Raw genomic sequence first — 16,247 nt, forward strand, 5'->3', positions numbered from 1 at the left:
CACTGGACACCCAGTGCCATCACAAGACACCTGTCATCACTCACACAGGAGGTTATGTACAATGCCACAGGTAAGCTACGAAATCCATAGAATGTATTATAAAAACCTTGAAACTTCACTGTAAAGCCTTCAGAGGTATCAGATTTCAAGGTAACATCTAAAGAACTATTGTTCACAACCAGATAAACACATGTAACTGGTTCATGGACTGCTGTGCCAGAGGGTGGGAAAAAAAAAAAAAAGACAAGATGGATTAAACAAAGCAAGTCAGGCAGATTATCAAGATCAAACAGATCACCCAAGTGAAAAGAATGAAGTGTCCATTGAAGAAAACAGCTGAAAACCCAGAACCCCTGCCTGAATAATGGGCTTGAACTTGTAGGCACCCGACATGTCCCATGTTCAGGCAATAAATCTGCATCTCTTGAGCACCAACAAAAATAAAAAAAAATTAATACTTCATTTCTACTGCAGAACAGACTGCTCACTGGAGTTCAACAAGTGGTGTGAAGGCTTTGGGAAAAAAATTATTTTCTTTACAATAAAAATAGCCACAAACTCACACATGGTGGTATAATCTTACTGTAGTTATTTAGCATGAAACAGTTCTTAACTGATCCTTTTTATTTCCTGATTCATGCAAGACAAAAAAATCCTACATCTTTTTATGCTAACAGTTAAATTGCATAATTGAGAAAAAAAAAAAAAGATGCTCTTTACATTGCAATTAAACAACTTCAAACCTGCCAGCGCAAGGCAAAAATCATGATGTTAGTAACTTTGGGAAAGAAAGAAGTAAAAACAAACAAACAAACAAAAAGGATCGAATATGTAAATGAAAGAGGGCAGAATTTAGAATGGATAAAATTGTTTTGATCAAAAATACATGCACTTCCTAAAGGTCTTTAAAATAAGCCTTTGCCGTGGACAAATTATTAATAGCTGCTTTTCCAAGTACCTGGTACTGCCTACTGACACAGCCTGCTCACTCACTTGCCCAGGTGAATGACTGGGCAATCTCTGAAAGCTGTTCTTGCCTTACCCTGTAAGCACAGGGCATCTTGCAAAAGCAACGACAGGGTCTGGGATCACCACAAACAAGTATATAATTTCTTCTCCCAACAGTTGCACCGTAAATTACCAACAAACCAAGGACAATTTTAAAACCTCCTTGGAAAAAAATACATTAAAGGACAGTTGTTACTGTGAAGTACATTTTCCCCTGTTTTAAGACAGCCAGTTCAATTGCAGATGCCAACTAAAAACCTGTGGTCGACACCAGCTTTGAAAAACGGGGAAGAAAAAACTCCAGCCCTCATGGGAGCTCGATTTTTCATAGCCTTGTCCGTATCTGATGGAGAGGGGAGGGAAGCTGGAGCCGGCGGCGCACACGCGAGAAACCCCCCGCGAAAACCTGGAGCAAACAAGTTCCCCAGTTCAAGAGCGAGAAGTTTGGCCAAGGCGCGGATGCGTCTTAGGGACCCCTCGCCCCCTCGCTTCAGCAACCCGCCTTGCACGGGCAAAACCTCTTTAATGACAGATCTCACCCCCCGGGTTCCCCTCTCCTCCCCCGGGCCGTGCCCAGCCACCACCCCGCGCCCCCCGCAGCCCCAGCGAGGCTGCCCCGACCCCCGAGGGGCGCCTCGGCACCCAACACCGAGCCCGCTCTCCGAGGGCCAAACTTTCCGTGACTAACACCGGAGAGGGACCCCGGCCCGGAGCGAGCACCCACCTCCTCCGCCGCGGCCGGAGCCGCCGCCAGGCGCTCGGAGGCGGCCGCCGCCCGGCCCGCTGCGCTGCGCTCCGCTGTGCTGTGCTGCGGCGGCTGCCCCGCTGCCCGGACACGTCACTCCCCGCCGCGGCGCTCGCAGTGGCCGCCGAGCGGAGCTCCTGAGCCCGGCGGGAGCCGCCCGGCCCCGCTGCCGTCACCGCCCGCCCGGGGCCGCCGCCCCTCCCGGACCCCGCCCCCGGCCCCGCCGGCTCCCGGTTGGCGCAGCCGGGAGAGCCGGGGCGGGGCGGGCCGGGCCGAGCGCGTTCCCCCCGGAGCCGCCGCATTCCTGCCGCCGCACGTGACACCGCCCGGGGCGGGAGCGCATCCCGGGGCCCTGCTCCAGGGGGGCGTCGGTGTAACGGGGGGGCAGAGCGGAGCTCTCCGGGGATGGAGAAATGGGCACACGAGCGACGGGACTGCTTTTCCCGTCAGCCACACGCTCACGAATAGCCCCTGAGCACGCCAGAGTGCACACCGGGCCACTGGAATTTAATCTCATTTATCACTCGAAACCCTGTTTTTAGAATTAAAGGCTGTCTAGAGGTGCTGGCACCTCACACCGAGTCTTTTTGCTCTTTCCCCATCCTTGTTGTGTGATGGTCCTGCCAGCAAGCATCGCTGCAGACCACTGACCAAGCCAACCACGCAGCCACCCACGCATGGAATGCATGTGTGCCACAAAATCATGGAATGTTTATCCTGGAAATAACACCAACGACTTGTACATTCAGGACAATGTGCCCCTTCCTTAGAATAAAAAAGGAAACCTTTCTAAGATGCAATTGTTTTGAAAAATTATCCAGTTACACATCTGTCACACTTTGATGAAAATAAATGCTCCTAAGTACATTATAAGTTACTAAATACATTAAAAGTCATTACAACTATTTAATATTGTTAAATATTATTTGAAATCTTTGGACTACTTTTAAGAATGAAAACTTTGAGGTAAATGCTGTTCAAAGATCCATATGTTATCCAGTGGCGATCCTTGCCTATTTCAGTGCACCAATGCTACAGCCAGTAATAAAATACGCCAAATACGCCCAGTTATAGTAAATTCATTATCTTCACATGAAAATGTTAGTATTAAGTTATGGCATTCAACATTTGATGAATCCACCTTTTTCCTACATTTTTCTTTGTTTAACAACACACATTCACAATTACCCTTGACTTCATATGAGTTCATTCAATCTGAATTACAAATTAAGTATTTAAAAGTATTACTTTCAAAAAATGTTTCCATTTTCACAAAGTTATTTCTTTTTAGTGCAGTTCATCACAGTATGAACTCAAAATAGTCCTCACATACCTCTATAGGTTCTGTGCAAAAAGAAAACAAAAAAATTGGGCCATATGTAAAGGTTAAGGCCAGGAATACCATTATGGCATTCACTTCAGCTTCCAGCAAAGACACCACTCTATCCTGTTGTTTCTGTAATTTTTAAATGTGTTGCACTTCATTCACAGCAAGCTATGATTTCAGGAGCTGAAGTGACAGGGAATCAGTCTTTAGCAAACTGTTAAATAAGTCCTTATCGCTAGAGGCCATGTTAAAGAACAGACACATATCTAGACCAAGTACAACTAGTTTGATTCTGTAATTAAAAATACCATTCACTAGCAATATTCTTCTTTTAGCAGCCAGCTCACAATTTGCATTAAATTCTCCCTTTCATAATTATCTTTCACTGTTAGAGAGACAAAATTCAAATCCTTCCTAGAGTTCTTTTATGAACCTTTTTGATATCTGACAACCACTTCTTTGATTCTGGTGACCATATGTAAATATCCTTCTCTTAATTCAAATAAAAGGTCACTGTGAAAACCTTCTTCAACAAATCCAACAACAGCAGATCAACTTGTAAAAAATAAAAACTAACTTCCAAAATAACTTGCACTTTCCTACTATTTTCTAAGGCAACATCCTATTAGCAGTAATAATTAGCACCCTAATAATAGTGATCACAAATTAATTTTTTATCCACCCATAATTAGTTGTTGATAATGAGAATGCAGATAATGGCTGTCTTCACTGTTAACATGAAGCTTTTTATAACCAGATTCTAAGAAGCTGATGTTTAAATTGGTTTTCCTGATGACCCTTGCATGAGGCCTCACCATAATTTATTTACTCTCACTGTTGATTACTGGGGCTTCAGCAAAGATATCTCTTGCCTCCAAGACACTATACATAGGTCAGCTACCCCATGCACCTATACCATACATCTACTCCTGTACATGTACTGGGCATCTTAGGGACCCCATCAACACTGGGCAGTGTCCTGGCCTCCTGTGACACAGTGCAGTGAAGATAGGACCTCTTTTTTCTCTCTCCATGGAAAATGGCATGGTTGAATGTAAACCTAAATTTATGACACCTAAGGATATGACATCATTCCTGTGATTTGCTTTCAAAAACATTGCATGAAATCTGAACAAGGAAACTAAAACTTAGCTTATCGTTCTCCAGCAAAGACAGACTTTCTCAGTTTCTTTCTTCTGTTTAAAAGCTGATGTAGCTGGCACTTTTTCCTACGGAGTATTTATCCACTGGAAATTCAGAAGTTGTTTCTCCTGTTGTTCTCAGGAGTCTCCCAATAAGACATTATGTCATCTGCTTACTGTAATACCTCAGAAACCACTCAAAGCCAGGATATCCAAAAACCTTGCTTGAGTATCTGCAGAATTCCTGCTGAAGTCTTGTAAAGTTACAGGTGCCCTTTACCAAACCAGATGAGTGACAATACTTTTTAGAATTTTTAAATACATATATATATATATGAATTTTTTAAAAGGCAAGCCACACAGTTTTCTTAAATCCAGACTATTACCTCAAAAATAACATTTGGTTTTATAAAAGCACTGCTTATTCACCTTCTGATATGCTGCCTACTGCTGACTTGTCTTCCAGGTCTCCCTGAAGCACCAACACCACTACTGGGAGACAGTTTGTCAATTCTGAGCATACCATTACAAGTTAACCTGACAACTGAATTTTATAATACTGCAATCTTTTACCAGCACTGGAATTTCTTTCATGAGTGCATTTTATTTCACGTTCTTTCCTTCTTTTATGAGGAATCTTTGCAAGTCAAATTCTCAGACTGGCAATTCAGACAGACTAGGTACAAATTCTCCCTCAGCACCAGAGCCGTTGTGTTACATCAGCTCCTTGTTGTCATGAGTGGCACATGAGTGATAGTACAGCCAATGCCATAACTTCTTGTGATGGGTTGACCTTGGCCAGCAGAGAAACCCCAACCCAGCCATGCTCTCACCCCCCTTTGTCAACAGGATGAGGGAAGAAAATAAGCTGGAAACCTTGTGGGTCAGAATGATTCCTCAGCAACTACTGTCATGGGCCAAACAGACTCAACTTGGGGAAATTTCATTTATTGCCAATTAAAATTAGGTTGGGATGGTGAGTATCAAAGACAAAAGTAAAAACACCTCCCCCCTCCACTCCGTCTTCTTGCCAAGCTCAGTATCATTCCTTCATTCCCAAGTCCTTGGCTTCCAACACCCTGAGGGGCACAGTGGGATGGGAACTGGGGTCAGTCCATAATAGCTCCTCCCTGTACTTCTTCTTCCTCCTCACATTTTTCAACTGCTTCAGTGTGGGTCCTTCCCACAGGCTTCAGTCTTTCAGGATAAACCTGCTCCTTTGAGGGCTCCTCCACAGGCTACAGGGGAATCTCTGCTCTGGTGCCTGAAGCAGCTTCTCCCCTTCCTTCTTCACTGACCTGGATGATCACAGGGCTGTTCCTCTCACTTTCTTCCCCTCCCTCTTCCCTTTTATGCAGCATTTTTGTCCTTTCTTCCATATTTTTCCTCCAGGGTGTCCCCTCCTCAGCTACGGTAGGTCAGAGCTGGCTGGAATTATCTGTCCAGCAAGGGGCAGTCCCACAGCCTTCCCTCATAGAGCCCCTTGCAGCCCCCACTGCCCACACATGGGCACCATACAGCCATATGCACAAGTTGTTTCTATAACACAGAATTCCTACCTTTAGTTATTTTGCTGTGCTCTGATGGTTCTGTTTCATTCTGAAGCTGAGGAAGGGAAAAACTTAAGTGAATTTCCTCTCACCAGAGGACCACGAAGCACTGAGGTCATGCAACCTTGAAAGACAAATGCAGCCTTTGGCTGAAGCAGAGCTGTTCCCAGGGGTGGAAAGGAGGTACTAGTGTAATACAAGACACTGAGAAGACTTTATATCAAATGCTACGGACAACTCTAAGCTGCCAACATTTAATAAAAAGGAATTCAAGGAGGAAAAGTGACAAACAAAGAGTATTAGTATGGCTAGGAAAATAAAAGGGCAGATTGATTTGTATTCATGAATATGCAAATGAGTCTCCAGGTGTAAAAAATAATTATGTAAGATAAAAAGGCAGTGATAATACAAGAATAAATTACTTTAAATTAGAACAGACTTTAGGTTCTTTTAGCCTTGGGCAATACATTGCTTGGGAATTCTGATGTCCTAAAAAAAGTTCCTTAACCTTAGCCTCAACCGGTGTCAGTGATACTTTTAAAACTATACAGTGCTGAGAAAAAAAGGGAAGAGTTAAAGCATCGGACAAACTACGTATTCATGTCCTACTGAAACCTGATTGGACAATATAACAACCAGTCCCAGCTACCTCATCCCAAAGCCTCCTAGGTTATTTTTTTGCATTTAATTCTTATGACTCCTAAGCAAGCCTACTGCTGCTTTCCAGGATACACTTTCTTCCTGTAAATATGACCCACAAAACAAGATAAGCAAACTCTTGTTAGATGCTCTATGCCTACTCTATGCAAACAACCATGCAAAAGCACTCTATGTACTTTTACAGTTTGCCTGCATGGCTTTTTTTTTTTAAGATATCATAGTTATAATCTTGATTTATGCTTACGAGATCCTGACAGAACTGCAAGGTCCAGAAACATAGGGAAGTCAACCCTCTACCTTGTACAAAATTAGTCCTTTCTCAGGTATATTTTGTAGCCTGCTTTGTGCAATTCCCATGCTTAGATTTCAGTGAACACAGCTTTGGTGACAGAATGCAGTGTTCACATGGTAAACTGCTTCTGGCAGCAGAAGCAGCAAAGCAGGAGAGGGAAGTTGCAGATCTGTAAAGCAAAACAGAAGTCACATAGAGTGAGTACCTGGAGCTGCCACAATTGATTACCAGTACTAAAACCTCTCAAGTCTTTACAGTAAGTATCAAGTGACATACTGGTGAAAACACTGTCAGCTTATGCAGCATGCTCATGTGAGCCAAGCAGTCAAGGGAGCAGAGGTGGCTGAAATCATATGAGGAAATAAATATATCAGACCAGAAGTAATGCATCTGATAAAGCGAGTATTAAATTTCCACTCTCTGCTCAGGTCATATCCCTAAGGACTCAGCAGTGACCCTAGCTGACTCATCAGAACATATACACAATAGCAGCAAGCAATAGCCCAGCCAATTTCCTTGCTTTCTTCTTATTTGTGGACACATGAGCAGGCACCACTCCTTTCAAGCTTGGCCTGTCTGCCACCTTGAGCTATAAACAACGACAGCTATGTTCTTGCAGGTTTGCTGTATCTTTGTCATTCCAGCTCATTTATCACTGTTCAGCTTGGGGAAAACAGGAAGGCACAATGTGCTGAAAAAACATTTGTTCCTGCTCTGTGGCACCATCACTACTAGAACATGCTAATTAGTCTATTGGATCCAGAGCATAAAGCACCTCTTCCAACACTGGAAACCCATCTGGGGGACTGAAAACTACAGCAACAGGTATAATTTACTTAATTAATGACCACTGATTGTATTTTTCTGTTCCAACTGAAGTACCAATGCCATGACATAAGATCAGAAGATTGTAGTTGCTGAATAACACTGTCAGCTTAAGTGACAATACTTTCTGGGAAATATAGTAAGAACTACTAAGTAAAATTTGACCTTTTAATTGAAAACATCTGAATAGCAAAACATTAATAACATTTAAATTAATTTACAGATCATTTATCAAAAACAAAAAAGGGACTTTATTCATACAAACACTATTATACATTGTTCTTCTCATCCCAGTCTGTACCCACACACATTCCAGTTAGTGGAGCTTTACACATGAATGTCTCGCTTCTGCCTCAATCAATCTTGCGGACTTCAGTGCAGAGGCAGCCAGCCAGTTGCTTGCACAGTGCATTCTTATAAGAATAATTAAAGTGCCAGTAACGATGCTGTGTTCCTTTAACTCACTAATGTTGAAAAGCATCAGGAATTAATTCCTGCAAAGCACCATGCAAGACACACATTTTTAATGCTTAGAATTGTATTTTTTTGCAACAAGATAAGTTTTTGGTGTTTGTTTGGGTTTATGTTGTTTTTGTTGTTGGTAGTTTATACTAAACCATGGTGTGTCATGTGGAACTAAATGCAGTGTCTTCACAGTTAGAGGCTAATACAAAAATGGACCACACACTTCAGATACATAAGCCAGAAAGGATGTTTTTTTAACTCTTTTTAATGCATACTTACATATACCACAGCTTCTGGTGTTCTGAACAAGCTCATGGGAACATGTTAAATGCTGGTGAAGGAACATTAGTTTACTAGGTTTTATAGCTATTTCCATGGATATGGTATTTCAAAAGTATGACATACCTTTGTCAACTTTAACAGAACACTTCAAAACAAACAAATCAATTTTTTTAGTGCATGCATTGCATAAACTGTTTAAGCTACAAGTAGCAAGTAAAAACATAATAGGCATTTTTTAATCAGTAAATGAAACTCACAGTAGACAGCTATTCAATAAAATACTTTTATTTATGTACACAGCGTAAAAATGCTGTACCATTCAGCAAATGTTACATTGTATAAGAGCAGACTTGAGTTTGGTTAATACTTCTAAATTCACTTTAAGTGTAAGTCTCCCTGAGGTTATAAAAGGTTTCTTATAAATGTACATCACATCAATAGTTAATCATTGTGTTCAGGAAAACGCAAAAAACCCTGAAGATTTGGACATGGTTATTTAGTGAAAGATGAGCCTGACAGGAAATGTTGAAAACTACTAGACGAAAATATTGCCATGGTAATGTGATGGCTGCAAGATCATGACCAGTACTGCAAGTAAATATTATAGAAAAATTGAGGGGTTGGGGGGAAGAAACCATGACAACTTTTGGAAAAAAAACATATGACAGGACATAAACTGAGGAAAACACAAACTGTGATTTAGGAATGTTGTTTGAAGACAGTAAGAACCAGATGCCTGGTCAAGGCTTCTTAGATCAGATATTTTTCTTTAAAAAAAACCAAACCAAACAACCAAACACCCTCAGTCCCACTATAGTTTGTTGGTTTGGGTTGTTGGGGTTTTTTAGAAAAAAGAGCTTCAAACAGCACTCCTTCCAATAAACTTGTTCAACAAGAGAGCAGAACCATGTCCATAACAGTCACCTTGGCAAACAAAAAATTCACCCAAAATCATGTTATGCAAGGGTTTTCCAAATCCACAGCAGCAAACCTTGTGACCTGATCCAGCCACTGTTAAAGCTGACTGTGCCTTTTTCTACATGGGATTGTGGATGAGGCCATGTAAGAGGCCCAAGGGGACTGGGATTAGTTTCACATCAACAAAATTTACAAACAAGATATGGCTAGTCTACCTTTGGGTTGAAAAGCAGTATTTAGTTGTAAGAGTAATTAGACACCAAAACCCTCAGTTTGAGAACTTTTTCAGGATTGTTTCAGAGCAATCAGTCATCCACAATAACAAACCACAAAATCCTCCTGAAGGAAGCAGTCAAAAGGCAGTGAAGAATCACAGAATGGTTTGGGGTGAAAGGGACCTTAAAGATAATCTAGTTCCAACTCCTTTGCCATGGGCAGGGATGCCACCCAGTAGACCAGGATGCTCAAAGCCCTATCCAGCCTGGCCTTGAACGCACTTCCAGGGATGGAGCATTCACAGCTTCTCTGGGGAACCTGTTGCAGTGCCTCACCACCCTCATAGTGAAGAATTTTATATTAATATCTAATCTAAATCTTCCCTCTTTCAGTGTAAAGCCACTGCCCTTGTCCAATCCCTACACACCTTTGAAAAAGGTCTTTTTATATTGTAGTATAAGAGGTTCTGAGTAACAGAACCCGTAACTCTACTCTAAGCCATCAAGATGATGGTTGTCTGTTTTTGATGTATTGTATTTCTAGCTGGCCTGTAAAATCCCATCAAACCAACATAAATGAGTGCTGTTACTTCTTTTATTTCATGGCTTTCTTGTTCTAGAAGGTCTACCAGTGTTTAGGTTAACATGTGTTCCGAGATATTATTCATTATACGGTTAAGACATGCAAAAGATTTAATATATACCATAACACTGTTTGCATGAAAAAGCCCACACTATGATGCAAACTAAAAAGACTGCATTATGATGATAAAAACATAATTTTAATGCAATATTTAAAAGCCATTTAATAAAATTACAAAAATAATACAAAATATTACATGTTAGATATCTGGTACCATGGCATAAATTTCCATCTGTCTGCTTTTTTCAGTCACAAATTCACTACTAACTCCCACTCTCCATATTCTTTTATTTTAGCACATAGAACTTCACCTCCTTTAGCCAGCCACTGTAAGAATTACACACCTGGCCCACACTACTTCTGATGCTTCCATTTTCTGTTAGGATTCTTCAGAATTCTGTAGCTGGGACTTTTATAATTATTACCTTGTTTTATTGAATCCAAACCTTTAAATGTTAAGCTTCATAGAGCACACCATCATTTTGATATCTGGTCACTGGTGATTTACCCTCTGCCTTTCTCTCTGAACTCCTGCAAGTGAGGTTTGGATTCTGCTACATATGCATTCGGATCACATTTTTCGGATTCATTTCCAAGGAATTCATCTCTCTGCTTTCTTCAAAGTACTCTTAACAGTACTCTCCCCCCAATGAATCCTCAGGAGAGGCTCTAGAGAACTCTTTTTACTATAGGATGGTGCCCAGACAGGTGACATTGCAGGGTTTTGGCAACCTCATTTTGCCCATCTTAGGAGTAAGAAGACAGCTCCAAGTTCTCTATCGAGTATAAGCAGAGTTAACAGACAGGGTTGCTGTATAAAACAACTGTCCCTCTCAGCCTAGTTTTGAATGGGCAATTTCAGATATTCACCTCTTCATCATTATCAAGAGGATCTGGCTAAATATTTGTGACCTAATAGAAAGATGTTTTCTCTCCCTCACAGAGCAGCAATTCAACTCTGTGCTCACAAAGAGTGAATTAGGTAACACAAAAACCTGACCACTAGTTTCCTCTCTTCACTCAGAACAAAAAAACACTGCCACTAAAGCTTAATAAAATGGGGCTGTTTTCACCAAAGAGTGCTTTCCTTACACTTTTAAAACAATATGTTCCACCACAGATCAGTACACGAAGTTTCTAACCCATGGCTCGACCTAAAATTCTTCACAGTTTGCACTTGCCCAGTCTTATGCTTTGCAAAATAAATCTGTGTAGCAGTCATGTCACACACAGTTCCAATTAAGAGGCTTTTTATCTTACTAGTCCCATGCACCGGTAATAGTATCTTTGTCAATCTCCTGCCACTAGGGGTCACTCTCTTCTATAGTGATCTTTATCCCTTAATCCGCTTCCCAACACTTCACCCAGGAATCATCAGACCAATATTTTAAGTGGGAGAACATCCATCGCCATTAGTCCCTATCCAAAAAGGAACCGAATTACTCAAGTCAAGGAAAGATTTTTGTGATGTGAGAGATAAAGTGCAAAAGATTGTTAGCATCATTTTGTATGCTCTTCAAAGGTAAATAAAAACACTAAAAGAACAACAGAACTCTACAGGAGGTGAGCTGGGCTTTTCTCCACTGAGGAGTCATCTCAGACTCTAAAATCCTCTAAAACTAAGTGCATTTCCAAAAATAAGAGGAACCATAACAGGAGCACTAGTGGAACTAGTGGGGTCTACAAATAAAATAATTTTACTAATCAAGCAGCAGTCTTTTGAAGGACAGAGCAGAGTCACATTCTGTTGTTGCCACTTGTACTTCATTGATTTCAATTCCAGAAGAGATCACTATGATTACCTAGCTAGTCTACACATACAGCAAATGTGTGCATCCCCACATGCACGTTTTTGGTGGATACAAACTCCTCCCATATTGAGGGCAACCTGAAACTACAACTCACTTTGACAGCAAACACTCAAACAATTATCTTCCTGTTCCTCAAGTGAACTTAAAATAAAAAACAAAAAAAATTAATAACAAAACAAAAAAACACCAAAAACCCACAAACCAACGAACAACAAACCCCAAAGCTAAGCCATGACTGCATTCTTCCACTGACCAGTTCAGCCACTTGGAATGATTCACTGGCACACAGGAACTAGGTATGTATGCATACCTAACTTGGGTCATAATTGATATTAATCAACAACGTAATTTCCAGTACCAGCATCTCTGCCATATGTGAAATATGATCCAAGCTAAACTTGATTCAAGTTGAGCTTAACAGACAACTGTGAAGCCGCTTTGAAGCATTAGGACAAAGGCTGCCAACAGGGAGCATGTCACTTCTAAATTATGAAATACTGCCCAATCTGACAAAATTGTTGGCATAATTCATAACCAAGAGGGTTAAGTTTTAACGTGTATGCACATATGAAGCACAAACAATGCTTTTCAATATTTCTGATGCATACAGAATGCTACCAGCAAGGAACCACTGTGTCAATGAGCTTCTTGTAAAAGTTTCTAATTCACATGCAAAGAATTACTTCGCATTGTACTTCTGCGTTACCCTACTAGGAAACTGCTGCTTCAGTGTTATATCTTCTTCTTTTGTTGTGTTTCACCGTTTAATTTTCCATTTTCCACTGTTTTATTTTCAAAGTTCCAGTCTGTTGGGTTGAGGAGTTGCTGAGTTTTTTTGTATGTCCAGTATGGGTTAAGTATTAGTGTAACAGCAAATAATCCAGAGAATAAAACAATAAAGTGAAGAAGTCCCAGGTTTTCAACCACAGAATTCCAATTGAAAATACACACCCACCACATGTGGTAAGTAAGAATCATGCGGCAGTGAAACAGGTGGATCATCACCCACTGGTTTGCCTTCCAGAAAAAGGTGTTAGCACAGCCAGCCTAGAAAAACAAGAACACAAAGTATGCAGAAGTGAGATTGTTACTTCAAGATAAGGAACTGAGGAATTATAGAACTAACGCAAATATCCAGCTTTCACAAACACACGCTCTCAGGCATTTTTTCTGCATAGTGCTATGATATTCCTCATGTATATGGCATCCCAAACTCAGTACACATCTATACCATCTCACAATGCGCACACACAAAGCACCACACAGAAACCTCCATGGAGGACTACAGAAATACCATCACTACAAAAGCAGGTATGGCAATAACATGGATATCAGTTGGATTAACACAGTTTTGATGAAAAGCTATCCAGACAAACCACACAGACCACCTACAGACAAGTAAAATGCACAAAAACTGATACACAAACATAATCTGAAAATTATCACATTCTTACCTTCAGAAGCATCCAGGAAATGCACGTTGCGGGAGTACTCATCTCCAGCAACATTCCCATCAAAGGCAGATAATGTCCAGATTTCACATTAATTACCAGACCAGCCAAGCCACCAAAAGCAAGCAAATGATGAACTACCAAGAACACATCAAATGTTCTAAAAACAATGTTGGACACATGGACTGCTACATTTTCAAGCACGAAAAATCCAGCAGCTATTAAACAGTTAAACCAACTCCACTTTTGCTGCGAATACACTTTATCAGCATGAAAAACGGGATCTATGAGCAAAGCCCATAACCCAGCAACACAGCTCTGAAGTCCAAACACACCACGTGTGACTGCCATATTCCAAAACACCTTCTCCTTTGCATACAAGGCACGGTAAGTGGTACTTCTCCATGAAGACAACCAGTGAGACAGAAGAAATACTGCCAAGTAGATGAAAAAACCAGCAGCTAATATTGTCAAACGAACTTCCCATAAGAGATAGTCCCAGTCAAAGATGGTCCCAAGCACTCCATCATCATTTGCAGGATTCATTTCTTCTCTTTTGACGCTTCTCATTCCCACTATAGTATCCTTCATGTCTATTCAGCCTCTGCTGTTACATAAATCAGAAACCATGAACTCTTCTTTTCCATCTGGAACAAGGAGAAAAATACTTAGTGAATTTTCAAGTCATCCATATACACAGCTTCTAAACCACAGAGAACTCACATCCACTGCAGTTATGACTTTGGTCCTGTTGCCATTAGGCAGTATTCCCAGAGGCAGACAGACAAAAAAATCTTAAGCAACATGTTTCAGATTAAAAACTGGCCTGTGAAATCTGTACTGGTACAAAGTAATGCACTGAAGCAAAAGCAGAAGAGGGTCAGGTAGGAAGGCAAGAAACAGGAAGACAAAATACAAGAAGCAAATCCTGTTTTGTTACTTATGAAACTTTTATTTCAACAGTATTGCGCAGTTATTGTACTACTCCCCTGCTTTTCCTACACTGATCTTCCACCATTTGCTATGGCTTTAGGTGCAATTCAGTATCTCAAATATAGATCCAGGACATAAAACCACAGAAACTTAATGCAGTAAGTGGGACCACTTACAATGGAAAAGGGCTGTCATGATCATGGCTTAAAACAAGGTTGTGCAATCAGTGTTTGAACATTAAGCCACTTTCCAACAGAAAACATATTCAAAAATGAAAAGAGACTACGGAATGCAAACAAGCGACATTATTATATATTATTAACAACATCAGTGTAATTAACTGAACAGCCCAGCACCAAGTTAGCTGAAACTTCCTGAACACACTGTGGTTCAAAAACAAGGATAAGCAGGGAGAGAAAAGCCAGCCAGTACTGAAAGATTTGAATGCCAGCTCGGTTTATGAATTATTTAGGCGGCATTAGCAGGACCACGAGACCCATCGCAGCCTGTAAATACTTAACACCACTACGCGTTTGGCAGTCTGGTGCGAGCCAGATGAAAAAGCTACAAAAGACAGCGAAAGCAGAACCTCTCAACGAGAATCTCTTGCCCCGCTTCAGCAGGCAGCAAATCCCACCACCACAGCCTAGACCCCCAGGCACCTGCTCGCCCTGCCCTTCGCTCAGGTGCCCCGCCCCAAGGAGGGGGTGAGCCGGGAGCCGCCAAGGCCCTTTGCCCATCCCGCGCCGCCTGGCAAGGCCGACCTGAGGTCCCAGCAGGCCCCCCCCTCATCTCCCGGGGAAAATCAGGGGCAAAACACACCGATCCGACGGCACGACCAGGCCCTGAACAGCGCGACCCACTGCCGTGACAGCTCCTCCGCCCCCGCAGAGACACGGCACAGACACGGCACAGACACGGCACAGACACGGCACCGATATCCCGTCCTCGTCCTCGTCCCCGTCCCGCCCCCGCCGAGCTCCTCACGCAGACCGGGAGGGCTGGTGCCGGCACACAAACCCCGCTCTCACCCGCCGCTCCTCACCCACGGCGCTGCCCGCGATGGCGGGACGGCCCTTCCCGGCTCAGCTCGGAGACTGCCCTGCCCGGCTCGGGGACTGCCCCCCCGGCCCCCGGGAGCGCCCGGCCCGGACCAGCCCGACCCGCCCGGGGAGGCCCCGACCCGGCCCGACCCGCCGGTCCCGCAGCACCGCCCTCTGCGCATGCGCCGCTGTCGGCACCAACCACGGCGGGGCCGGGGGAGGGCGCGGCGGTACCACTGGGGGGGCGGGGGAGGTTTGTTTGCGGTGTGGGTGTGTCTCCCTCACGGCAGGCGCCGCCGCGGGAAGGTGAGCCCTCACCACCCTGCTCAGCAGGAATAGTGGTAAAAAAGAAGTATCAGCGATGCCATAGCCAATACCTTTGACCATAATTATCCAGTTTCATTAAAGGCAACAAATTATTAAACGGATGTCGTGGTGTTCTGTTCCGTGGTTCTGTCCATGCTTGAGACAAGTGACGCTGTGATCCCGGTGACTCATCCCGGCTGGATCTTCCGCGGTCACTGAACCCACCCCGGGAGGGTTCCTCGGCTGTTCGCCAGCCCCGCTCCCGCGGTATGCTTTGGATTCAACGGGAGTCGCTGGCAGGAACTGCCAGTTCTGGCAGGGAAAAGCTCAGTCCCACAACAGACATGGGGATTCCTCAAAAAAGTGACCGAACAAAGACAAATCAAGACACAACTTCTCTCACATGGAGTACTGGCCTACAATAGCTGACATCCTAAACTGGGTCTACTTGTGGTGAGAGACCAGAGCTGGGAAACCCGTCCTGAAGTCTGACGCGCGCTCGCTTTCCAGAGGAGAGGAGGGAAATACTGCCATTCCCTGCGGAAAACAGGGGCTTGCCAGAGCAGCAGGGTAACTGAGCAGGAGAGGGTTTGTGGATTTGCTTTTAATTGCTAATGTGATACCCCTGTCC

At 42.9% G+C, this 16,247-nt stretch overlaps 2 protein-coding genes across 6 annotated transcripts in view; both read right to left on the reverse strand.

Moving 5' to 3' along the window:
• ARHGEF10 (Rho guanine nucleotide exchange factor 10) overlaps positions 1-1,856 on the reverse strand; it is a 111,137-nt gene extending 109,281 nt beyond the window's left edge. For all 3 annotated transcript variants that reach the window (XM_050315436.1, XM_050315435.1, XM_050315434.1), the window contains exon 1: positions 1,733-1,856. The gene's annotated coding sequence lies outside the window, so the exon portion shown is untranslated. The remainder of the gene's footprint in view (positions 1-1,732) is intronic.
• A 6,709-nt stretch (positions 1,857-8,565) lies between these two features.
• On the reverse strand, positions 8,566-15,777 carry CLN8 (CLN8 transmembrane ER and ERGIC protein). 3 transcript variants are annotated; one of them, XM_050316084.1, is made up of 3 exons: positions 15,688-15,777; positions 13,338-13,981; positions 8,566-12,930 (listed from the first exon to the last, which is right to left on the reverse strand). In XM_050316084.1, exons 2-3 carry the CDS (start codon positions 13,923-13,925, stop codon positions 12,616-12,618), a joined length of 903 nt encoding a protein of 300 aa, XP_050172041.1. In that variant the 5' UTR covers positions 13,926-13,981; positions 15,688-15,777; the 3' UTR covers positions 8,566-12,615. The 3 variants fall into 3 exon arrangements, with proteins under 3 accessions (XP_050172041.1, XP_050172040.1, XP_050172039.1); XM_050316083.1 differs by lacking the exon at positions 15,688-15,777 and adding an exon at positions 15,313-15,459; XM_050316082.1 differs by lacking the exon at positions 15,688-15,777 and adding an exon at positions 15,299-15,459.
• Positions 15,778-16,247: the final 470 nt, after the last annotated feature.

This window comes from Myiozetetes cayanensis, unplaced genomic scaffold (genome assembly GCF_022539395.1).
Source record: "Myiozetetes cayanensis isolate MyiCay16 unplaced genomic scaffold, myiCay2020 scf2-11, whole genome shotgun sequence".
Classification (NCBI taxonomy): domain Eukaryota; kingdom Metazoa; phylum Chordata; class Aves; order Passeriformes; family Tyrannidae; genus Myiozetetes; species Myiozetetes cayanensis.